Source organism: Rhinoderma darwinii, chromosome 1 (assembly GCF_050947455.1).
Source record: "Rhinoderma darwinii isolate aRhiDar2 chromosome 1, aRhiDar2.hap1, whole genome shotgun sequence".
In the NCBI taxonomy this organism is placed as follows: Eukaryota; Metazoa; Chordata; class Amphibia; order Anura; family Rhinodermatidae; genus Rhinoderma; species Rhinoderma darwinii.
The window spans coordinates 204,539,897-204,552,358 of NC_134687.1; the positions used below are offsets into that span (position 1 = coordinate 204,539,897).

The 12,462-nt window shown below is 41.9% G+C and overlaps 1 protein-coding gene across 9 annotated transcripts in view; it reads left to right on the forward strand.

Moving 5' to 3' along the window:
• MAPK10 (mitogen-activated protein kinase 10) overlaps nt 1-12,462 on the forward strand; it is a 239,964-nt gene that overhangs the window by 149,849 nt on the left and 77,653 nt on the right. For all 9 annotated transcript variants that reach the window (XM_075860977.1, XM_075860953.1, XM_075860970.1 and 6 more), the window contains one exon: nt 3,675-3,804. In XM_075860977.1, coding sequence (XP_075717092.1) covers nt 3,675-3,804 — 130 coding nt within the window. The remainder of the gene's footprint in view (nt 1-3,674; nt 3,805-12,462) is intronic.

Consider the following 12,462-nt stretch of genomic DNA (forward strand, 5'->3'; position numbering starts at 1 on the left):
AACCTGTGGACAGGCTTGGTGCTGTTTTTGGAAGAAAACAGCAATGTTTTTCTAATCTTAGTCAACACCTTCACCTTTAATAAATGTTATTTAATACATTATATGTACCCCAAAATGGTGCCAGTAAATATGTAACTTACTCCCCCCCCCCAAAAAAAGAGAGTCTTATGTATTGGGGTAGAGAGTGGGGAGGTATCGCAAGATTAGGGCTGAGATGTAGGGAGGGGACAAGTTGGACTACCTTGTATTGATTTTAATGTGTCATAATAAATGGTCCTAAACTTTGTATTTATTCCTTTAACTTTATTCCTGTCTCATAAATCTGTTTCTGCAATAGTGGGGACTTTTAAATTTGATGCTCTTAAGATCTTGGTGCTTCAACTCCAAATCTAGGCCAAGACTAAGTTCAAAAATTTTTATTATTTTTATCTAATCTTGAAAAACATGAAATGTTGGACTTTAAAGGGTTATTTCCATCACCAAAAGGGATGGCACATCGCTAGGATATACCATCACTTTCTGATCAATAAGGGTTCGAATGCCGCTATCCCCGCCAACACTGAGAATAAAGAAGCTGCAGTGCTGGTTTAGTGATGCGGCACCTCAAAAGTTCTTACCGGCTTTGCGGTACCCCTGCCACTTGCTGTGACGGGAACTGCAGACGGCCCCATTCAAGTGAGCTGCAGCACTCTGCTCATCCGGTGGCCGGGATCACAGCTGTGCAGGGAAAAACTGAAGCACTAGAACAGTGTTGCGGCCCCTTAATTTTTAGGATCATTGGGGTCCCAGAGGTCAGACCCGCACCGATCAGAAAGTGATGGCATATCTTAGAAATATAGAAGCTTTACATTGAACAGCTCAGAATAAAATATGTTAACTGAAAGTCTTATTGACATTAAAAGAACAGATTTTGCTGATTATATTAGTGAATGTTTATGCTTGAGAGCAGATACAAAAATATCATTTCATTTCCCTTATTAGTGAGGATAACATTATTTATACTGACCCTTAAAAAATACATCAGAGGACTATTGTATGATACATTTTGCAGCGCTCTAACACAACAAAATGTGACACTGCTGCAGTGCAGCAATTATTAGCATAGCATAGGATTTTCCTTCTTTACATATTGAGCGTGTGTCAGTGCAGCTTTTGTTGCTCAGCCACGTAGTACAATGTCAGGAACACTCCATTAGTTGCAGTTATATTGCAGCTTGCCATGTATTGTAGTATAGCCCCAGCATCTCTGTAGATTTTTATTAAACAATAGACAGCCCTGCAATAATCAGTGAAAAACAGGAATGAAGGTTAAACTCCAGCATTGAACTGGGACAAGTGGTGATATATGGGTTGTTACTATAGGGACCCGGAGAAGCCAAAGTCTTACTAACCATACCAACCAACCATAACCCTAGACGTCTATAGGGCAGATTTTTAGTATGACGAAAATGCCCTTTTTTTTGGCATTCAAATGGCAGGTTGAAAAACGTGGGCTGAAGAACTTTTCAATATAACAGTACACCACATAAAATGTGGATGTTAGCAAGGTTAACAGTTATATAATGTAAGCGACAGACGTTAGCAAACGTAAGGATACGAGCGTGTGTGTGTGTGTGTGTGTGTGTGTGCATAGTATACAGTATGTGCACTGTACATGTGTTCTTTGTCTAGAAAAAATATGTTCAGTTCCCTTTTAAAAAGCAAAATGGATACCAACTCTATACCTTTTTTTTAAAGATCTATTTGAAGGATTGGTCAAAAATAAATAAATAAATACATATACAGTTGGGTTACAAGTTAATCCTTTTTCGGATGTATAGTTTTTTAAAAATAAAGGAATACATCTGAGAATACATCTTGTCAACCTAGTTTCAGGTGGAATAAGCCTGAGCTTCTAACCTCTGAGCTACCAAGGTGGCAAAATGACCATCCAGCAGTTGTTGTAAAATTTGCTGCCTCTTTTAATAGAAATGTAAAAAAACGCATTTAATATAATGTATAACCTAATTTGAGGCCCCCCTCTTACATTACACCCATAGCAACTGCATGGGTTGCCTCTATGGTATATACACATTGGATTACACATTTTTTTTATCATTTATAATAATCATCTCGATTATTATCATCATCTAAATGTATTCTGTCTATGAAGCATCCCTTCTGTTACCTGTACCTTGCTCTTTTGATGGTCATGTTATCTTCTGAATCTGGAGGCAAGACTTAGTGTCTAGATATTACATCATAAATCTTATAATTTTACTTCAAACCCTTAGCACAATTCAGTTTTAGATATATTAGAGATCCTTGTTGTCACGATCTAGAGGTATGTGGACCCAGTAGGCCACTCCGCCATAGCATCTATATAAAGTCTATGCAAAGTCCTTAGCACAAGAGTACCTGTAAGATTCCAGACAGTAGCACAGGCTTTAGCACGGGTAGAGCTTGACGTGGCAGATGACACCAGACGTGGCGGATGATGCCAGACGTGGTATATGACAGCAGACGTGGCAGATGACAGCAGACGTGGCAGATGACAGCAGACGTGGCAGATGACATCAGACGTGGCAGATGATACACACAACTCCAACTAAAGGCTTAGGGTATGTTCACACGCTGAGCCAAAAACGTCTGAAAATGCGGAGCTGTTTTCAAGGGAAAACAGCACCTGATTTTCAGACGTTTTTTGAGCAACTCACGTTTTTCGCTGCGTTTTTCGTGCCGTTTTCGCTGCTGTTTACAATAGAGTCTATGAGAAAACAGCTCCAAAAACGTCCCAAGAAGTGTCCTGCACTTCTTTTGACGAGGCTGTAATTTTACGTGTCGTCTTTTGACAGCTGTCAAACGACGACGCGTAAATTACAGGTCGTCGGCACAGTACGTCGGCAAACCCATTCAAATGAATGGGCAGATGTTTGCCGACGTATTGGAGCCGTATTTTCAGGCGTAAATCGAGGCATAATACGCCTCGTTTATGCCTGAAAATAGGTCGTGTGAACCCAGCCTCAGGTACAGGAAACAACACAGCAACAGGATACAGGAAGCAGGATACGGGGACACTGGGAGCAGGATACAACTAAGGGACCGTTTGCAATACACATGTGTAGACAACAACAACAACAACGCTCAGGCAAGGCGTGGAAGGGCGGAGCCCTTTTTACAGGCCAGGGTGATCTGGGGATTGGTTCTTTCAATATGCGCTTGTCCCTGGCCCTTCAAAGTCGGGGATGAGCGCACGCGCACCTTAGCACACATTTCAGGGCAGGATGGCCACGTAAGCTGCCTTCTCTGAGGAGGGAGACGCTGGCAGGAGACCAGGAGTCTGTGGTTGCGGCTGTCCGACGATGGGGTGCGGCCGCAGCGGCTACACTTGTTAATCCTAGGAAATATTTAGTTTGCACGAATTCTAAATATAAGTAAATGAAGGCAAGAGCGTAAGGCATCCATGACAACGTTCATGACATTAGGTCAATTACAACAATATACCTGAAACACTGGCGTTTAATATCCATTACTATGAAGTAGCTTCATAAGGAGGATGAAGAAGTACAATAGAACAATGTTTATGCTTTTCATATTGATCTTTACTTTTTCTTAATGTGGTTTTTACGTCTTTTTTAGATATAGTATTATCAGAAACATTTGTTCTCATGATGGTTCTCTTTCCTGTCTTTCAGTGCTGCTTACGATGCTGTCCTTGATAGAAATGTTGCCATTAAGAAACTCAGTCGGCCATTTCAAAATCAAACTCATGCCAAGCGAGCATACAGGGAGCTGGTCCTAATGAAGTGTGTAAATCATAAAAATGTAAGTTTTTCTGCCTCTTGCTATAGTCTAGGATTTTAGTTTAATCTAATTTATGTTAATCTTTTTATTTCCATGTATTGTAAAGTTGTATGATTGTGAAATACCCTTGTATTTTTCTGTGTGGCAATTTATAACATAGTACACGCTGTATGGAAATTAAAGGGGTTTTCCAGGGACTTTTTTTTTTTCTCAGGCCGTCCAGCGCATGAGCACTGAGGAGTTTTACAAATAAGAGGCAAATGGAGCGGGCATTGAGGCGTAATCAAAGAGGCAGGCATTTAGGAGACTGTGGACCAATAGGATGCCTCAAACCCGGGACTTCTGACGTACACCTGGGTCTGAGGCATCTTATTGGTCCACGGCCTCCTCAATGTCCACTACGTTCATTCTTTGCTTGTACTTGAATAGCAGCACCATTTTCTTTGCTTGCATGCTATTCCTCAATTTTCACTGAGAAACAGAATGCACACAAAGGAAATCGTGCTGCTATTCAAGTACAAGCAAAGAATGAGCGGAGCGGACATTGAGGCGGCCGTGGACCAATAGGATGCCACAAAACCCGGAACTTGACGTACACCAAGTCTTTTAAAGTGCAATACGCTCTTCTCCGAGTCTTTTCACTTAATGACATTCACCATTCTAATAGGAATGTTTCCAGTCAATGCAGTGTCCAAACAATCTGCTGTCAACTGTATAGTCCTTATGCCTTCATACTTTGCTTCCCTTAGAAGTAACTGGACATAAAGTAAAAGATATTTGTATGATGAAATTGAATCATCAGGAATTTGTATGCCAAAGATTATTTTAGATGCCAGCGGCTCATGGGCCCTGGTGCAAAGTTCTTCCTGGGCTCCCCCCTAACTTCTCTTCATGGTTGACGGCCCGCAGCTTTTAGCTGCAATGCTGAGTCTCCTAAGTGACCCATACTGTGCCAGCAGACAGTATCACACATGATAGGATCAGATACAGTGCCAGCAGACAGTATCACACATGACAGGATTAGGCACAGGGCCCAGCAGACAGTATCACACATGATACAATTAGATACAGGGCCGAGCAGACAGTATCACACATGATACAATTAGATACAGGGCCGAGCAGACAGTATTCTCCGGAATCCAAAAATGAAGAGGACCTAACTAAGGAGGGTAAGTATACTGTTACTGTAGAAAAACAGGGGCCAAAGTATTTTACTCCATAGGGCCCAGAAAGGCAGGTAACTGTGGATAGATGTGGAGCGATGGGCCATGGGTTCCCCTAGCTTTCGGGCCCGGTCGCAATTGCAACCACTGCGACCCCTATAGCTGTGCCACTGATGTCCATAATGTTCTAAAAGAGCACTGATCTACACTGAACAGTGTGAAAACCATAGTATCACCATTGAGGCAACACTTAAAAGAAAGTAGACTGAATATTTATCTATCTCATACAGTAGCTATCAATCTATATATCTCTTAGCTATCCATCTCTAACAATCACATATTTATTACCTATCCATTATCTATCTTTCTAATTCCCTATATATATATATATATATATATATATATATATACAGTACTGTGTAAAAAGTTGTGGAAAAATGCTGCAAAGTAGGAGTATAGAAGTGTTAATAGTTTTTTATGAATTAACAAAATACAAAGTGAATGAACAGAGGAGAAATCTAAATCAAATCTATAATTTGTGGGACCACCATTTGCCTTCAAAACAGCATCAATTCTTTTAGGTAGAGTCATGAATTTTGTAGGATTATAGTTAGGTACTATACCTAAATGGAGGACACCAAACAGCTCCCTACAAAATCCGTAGTGAATGCCCCTTCATCAGTGATGTGTGGGCTCTATAGGGAACCGGGCCACAGGCCCATTGTGAACATGGTGGTGACGGTGAGCCCGCTAAATATGAAACAAAACCTATAACTTGGAGTCTGACACACGAAAAATGAATTAAAACAGTGAAAGTTTATTGAATCAATTAAAATAAACACATAAATAAAAACATAGAGATGATTACCACAAGAAAAATGGACAACCAGAATATCTAATACAAATGATGGCACTATGTAGATAGGCTGAGCACAACTGTAGCAAATAGCATTAATGGTTAACAAGTAATGTGCAAAACAGCCAATTGTGTGTCAATACAAAGTGCTGGGTAGTGCATGCAGCAATAATAAATACAATGTATAATTTCACTATGTAATACAATTGGGACAACAGCCCATGAACGGTAGAGGAGAGTAACTAGAAGGATGTCACATCATAACACAAGTACCTGCTGCAATAAATCGAAATGAATCAATGTATCTTACCCATCTCAAAATTTAATATCTGGAGTCCACCCCGACGCGCATTTCGGCCCGGAAGCCTTCGTCTGGGGGTGGTGTCATAGTGTGCTCTCCGGCCTTTTAAATAACCCCCACCAATTCCCAAGCACATGCATTTTGCAGAGGCAGCTGTGCCCGCGGATTCATGGGCCGGCACATCGACCTCCGGGTCACAGACCCGGAAGCAGAAGACACAGGAGACACGTGTCCCGAATCCGAGCTAGGAGGCCGAGGGCCGCGGCACCGCGCACGCGTACAGCAGAAGAATGATAATAGCTGCCGGAAAATGCTGGTAGTACTCATGGCCGCCACAGGGGGCGCGTCATGACCGAACAATGAAAAATAAAGAAAAATAAATAAAACCACAGAAAGGGTGAAATGACTGTCCCTAACCTTTCCCTACGCAGTATAGTATAAAGGGGGAAGAAAAAGAAACAAAAAGAGGAAGACAAAATAATATAATAAGAGTATACAGAGTGATGTTTAGAATATGTGGAACAAGTAAAAATAGGCATAAGTGGATGGATGAATTTGATAAACCCCAAGTTTTAAACTTTACGCATCATTCCTGCATACACCACCAGCATAACAAGCAAATGGAATAACAGGCGCACAAGAGAATATATAATTAGAATGTATGTATGCATAATATAAAAACAATTACATGACAGTATAGCAGAACCTACATTCATTATTGAACGGCAGCATAGTCAGTAGAACACAATTGATTGCATTGATGTATATCATACAGTAAAACAAAATACACATCAATTATAGCAGATGTAGTATATGCAATACAATAACACGCTAATACATACACGTGCGTATGTCCTGCATAACCAGCCAGTATCAAGTATAATAAGTAGTGAAAGTGAAGGTGACCCCCTGCAAACTAACCAGTGTACTATAGCAGAATGCTAATGAGAATAAGTAAAAAATAACAAACATATGTGAAAAAAGAAGAAGAAGAATATAGGCGAACATTATGCTCGCAGCCAATTTAAAAACAGAGCTAAGTGACCACTGGACATGCTAAGGTGAATTTACGATTAGTGAATGGATAAAGTGAAACGTATGTATGTGTGTGAGAAATGACGTGTGAATATGTGTAAAGGGTAGTGCGAGTGACAAATAAAGCGGGTGAATATTGGATGATGAGTAAAAAATAATGTGAAGGAGTGATGATGTGCGGACAAAAATGTATATGGCAGCATGTAGCAAATACGTATAATACATGTTAGGTAAATATATATCCTAACCGTGGTCTGTCTGTGAATATCCACAACTACATCTAAATGTAATTGATGAATATGTGTGTGTCTCAAGATACAATAAATAAGTGCAAAAAATAAATGTGTGTTATACACAAAGTGTAAAAAATGTATATATATAAAAAATTTATAAAATATGCATTTAAAAGATGAAATTGGCAGATATGCACACCTACATACATGCCTACGTGCACCAAAATCAGATATAGGGGGTGGAATACAACAACTAACATTCACAGGACAACAATAGTAATACCACGTAAACAAACAAAGCACCATGTATACAATAAATACATACAAGATAAATATTATAAGTATTATTGTCTGCTCAAACAGGATAACGGAGAGCAATACCAATGTGGAATATGGGTACATTCAACAACTAGGCCGGAATACAAGTCCTCGCTGGCAAAATAAGTGGTGAACAGGGCGTCCTCTAGTAGATTCCACATCCATTGGGGAGTGGGAGAGAAAAGTTGTCACAGGCTCAGGAGGTCAATAGAGTGTTAGATTATAGCAAATGCACCATACATGACTGGCAATCTAAAAGGACTAAAAACAATCATATGTTAAAAAATGGCTATTGCTGTACACATAACACATTTGTTAAAAACAATGACACCGTGGAAAATCTTTCCTTTCAGGAAAGCTGCAAACCCCAGGATTTCGTTCAAACCCCTCGGTTGTAGTGTTTTGAGTTTCCAAATCCACTTGGATTCTACTCGCAACAATTTTTGCATTAGAGAACCACCTCTCAAATCAAGCTCCACATGGTCGATGCCTTTAATTTTAAGGTCTTTAGATGCACAGTTATGGTGCAGGAAGAAATGTCGTGGCAGAGTTTTCAGGAGATAAATATTGTCAAGAGACGTGCCCCTAGCTGCCTCAATGCTATTGACATGTTCCCTCGTTCTTAATTTGAGTTCTCTTGTGGTAAGACCAATGTAGATTTTTGGACAGGGGCAGCATGCATAATATATTACTCCCTTTGTGTTACAATTGATGGGCCAGGTGATTTTGTACGTTATTTCACCCATGGAATCCACAAAATCGTCCCCACTGACAATATTAGGGCAAGCTATGCATTGACCACATTGGCGACAGCCCCATCGTGGTTTTGATGCACCAAAACTCGGTTTGGCCACTTGTGGTTGGTGGTAACTGTGAACAAGTGTATCCCGGAGCTTTCTTGCTCTCCTTGACGCTACTGCAGGTTTAGTTGGCAAGAATTCTGATAGAATACCATCCATTTGTAGGACGGGCCAGTGTTTGGACAAACACTTGCGCATTTCCCCCCATCTATCGTGATAGGTAGTAACATACCTGATTTTAAGATCGTCTGTTTTCATAATGGCAGGGTGGAGTAATTGAGTTATAGTTAGGTGTATGATTAACCAATTATACAAAACAGGTGATAATGATCATCATGTTCATATGTAGGCTGAAACACAGTCATTAACTGTAACAGAAACAGCTGTGTAAGAGGCTTAAATCTGGGTGAGGAACAGCCAAACTCTGCTACAAAGGTGAGGCTGTGAAAGATATTTTCATGTCACAGGACCACCATGGCAAGACTAAGCACAGCAACAAAACACAAGGTCAGTGGCACAACTACCGCTGTATCAGCCATAGCGGCTGCTAAGGGGCCCGCAGCAGGAGGGTTCACGTGCTGCCCTCTGTCACGGCCCCCCCATGCCTGGTGGAGCCGCTATGGCTGCTACAGCAGTACTAACGCCACATTTAATAGTATCTGCGTCTATATTGAACACTATGGCAGAGCAGGGAGGTATCATGTTGACTTTTAATGTTTTATTTGTTTGGGGGCTATATGGCACTATCTGCAGGAGGATGGGTCGCTATATGGCGCTATCTACAGGAGGGGGTCATTATAAGATACTATCTACAGGAGGGGCAGCGTGGCGCTGTCTACAGGTGGATCTGTAAGGCACTATCTACAGGGGGGCTGTATGGCGCTATCTACAGGGGGCTGTATGGTGCTATCAACAGGGGTGAGGTGGACTGTATGGCGCTATCTACAGGGGGGCTGTATGGCGCTATCTACAGGGGGGCTGTATGGTGCTATCTGTAGGGGGAGCAGTATGGGACTATCTACAGGCGGGGCTGTATGGCACTTTCTACAGGGGGCTGCATGGCACTATCTACAGGGGGACTGTATAGCGATATCTACAGGGGGCCTGTATGGCACTATCTACAGGGGGGCTGTATGGCGCCATCTACAAGGGAAGCTGTATGGCGATAACTACAGGGGGGCTGTATGGCGATAGCTACAGGGGGGCTCTATAGCATTATATACATGGGGAAGGTGGGGGCGCTATCTACAAGTGGGGTGTGACACTGTCTTAGCGGGGCTGTATAGCACTGTCTACAGGGGGGCTGTGTAGCTCTGTCTACAGGGGGGCTGTATAGCACTGTCTACAGGGGGGCTGTATGGAGCAATCTACAGAGGACACTATCTACAAGGGAAGCTGTGTGTGGCACCTAGGGGATAGGGGGGCCCAGTCCAAAGTTTGCTATGGGGCCCAGTCTTTCCTAGTTACGCCCCTGCACAAGGTAGTTATACTGCATCAGCAAAGTCTCTCCTAGGCAAACATGTCACAACAGACTGGGGTTTCAATATGTGCTGTTCAAGCTCTTTTAAATAAGCACAAAGAATGGGCAATGTTAAGGACCGTAGATGCAGTTGTTGGCCAGGAAATTTAGTGCAGCAGGTCACATCATGCTTACTTCCCTTTGAAATAGGAAGATGTCCAGCAGTGCTATCAGCTCAGAACTGGCAGAAACCAGTGGGACAAGTATAGGCCTCACCCAATGTCGCATCAGGCGTAGTAAGACGCCAATCAATCCTCCACCTGGAGTCTCTGCTAACAGAACCAAAGCACCGGGAAGAATCCATCCAGATATTCTATGGACACTGAACACATTGGGTGATGCTTAAACTTATCGCTTGTAATTATTTTTCTGCACTGAATTTTCTGACAAAAGAAATAAATTTTTGCAAAAAGAATGTTATGTGCTTAATACTATATAAGTATTGCATTGTCTTGAGACATAGGAAGCGTCTCATCAAGCACATATCTAGCACCATTGTTTTACTAAAATTCAGGATCAAATCCATATCACTTTGATAGAAACCAAAGGGACCCAGGTACACACATGTACCGTTCGGAGAAGTCTGACCAGAAGTGTTCTTCCTGGAATAATTGCGGACAAAAATCCAAAGAAACAAGGCCAAGTGACTCAACTACGCACGAAAACATAGGAACTGGGGTGCAGAAAAATGTCAGCAAGTGCTCTGGACTGATGAGTCAAAATTTGAAATATTTGGTGTAACAGAAAGCAGTTTGTTCACTGAAGGGCTGGAGAGCGGTACAATAATGAGTGTCTGCAGGCAACAGGGAACCATGGTGGAGGTTCCTTGCAAGTTTGAGACTGTATTTCAGCAAATAGAGTAAGGCCCCATGCACACGACCGTAAAAACTCCCGTAATTACGGGCCCATAGACTTCTATTGGCCACGGGTACCTCCCCGTATGCTGACGGGAAGGTGCCCGTGCTTTTGAAAAAGATAGAACATGTCCTATTTCAGGCCGTAATTACGGCACGGGCAGCCCATAGAAATCTATGGGGCTCCTGTAATTACGGGTGACTACGCGTGTGCACCCGTAATACGGGAGCGTTGCTAGGCGACGTTAGTAAATAGTCACTGTCCAGGGTGCTGAAAGAGTTAAGCGATTGGCAGTAACTGTTTCAGCACCCTGGACAGTGGCTACCGATCACAATATAGATAAAGCTGTAAAAAAAAAAGACGTACATACTTACCCAGAACTCCCTGCTTCTTCCTCCAGTCCGGCCTCCTGGGATGACGTTACAGCCCATGTGACCGCTGCAGCCAATCACAGGCCAATCACTGGCTGCAGCGGTCACATGGACTGCCACGTCATCCAGGGAGGTCGGACTGGATGTCAAGAGAGGGACGCGTCACCGAGACAACGGCCGGGTAAGTATGAATTTCTTTTACATTTATTACGGAAAGGGCTGTCCCTTCTCTCTATCCTGCACTAATAGAGAGAAGGGCTGCCGATTAGTGCAGTGCAATTTTGCAGCCAAAAACGTGTCCGTAAATACGGGTGGAATACGGGTGACATGTATGTTGTCTCTAGCTATCTATTTTTGAAAGTGACATAACTATAGGACTCGCAGTGGTTAGAAGTCTGACTTCTTTGCTTGAGAGCCTTTCAAGCCCCAGTCCCACACAAACAGTTCCTCAATGCAACAAAAAGAAGGAAGGAGAACATTAGGTTTGGCAATAGGATGCAAACTATCTTGGAAGGCTGCCAACATGTACAGGCTAGCACTAGAGGAATTTGTTTGTTCTCTACTGGCTGGTGGCCATTCATCAATCATGTTTAGTATGTACCTAGTATTTAATTCTTGAGAATTTGTACAACTCAACTACTGGCTGTATCTGTAAATATTGTATTTGTATTTATGTGTAATTTCTAACAATGTACAACAGATCTACAGTAGTAGTAATAACTATGGCGACTTTCTAATTTGCATCTGTATGGGCTGTATGTTTTTTGTTTTTGACTGTATTTGTGCTCTAACATCCTCTGTCTTATTCAATGAATGTGCTGTAAGGACTAGTTCATTGAAACCCAGGGCACATTTTGTTCCAGTGCCTTGTTGATATGGATTTATTTAATTGTAAAGGTAAGGAGGGCTGTAAAGAACCCTACCAAGAAGCAATTGATCATCTGAACACTAAAAGCATAGCTAGACATTGCTGCTAGGAAAATAACGGAGAAAAGTACTCCAAGCTCTTTGTGAAGTACAGTAAATAATAGGATTTAGTGGGAAAGTATGTTCGCCTTAATCTAGAGAGCTAAAATATAGAGTTATCTAACTGGAAAATGTTCTGATTTATTATCATTGAGTATCCTACACACTGGGACTTGTGTATCATTAAAAAGGACCTATCGGTGCGGACAAAAACTGAAAAAGTGACAGTAGATGAAAAGATACAAGTTATTCCCTATACATA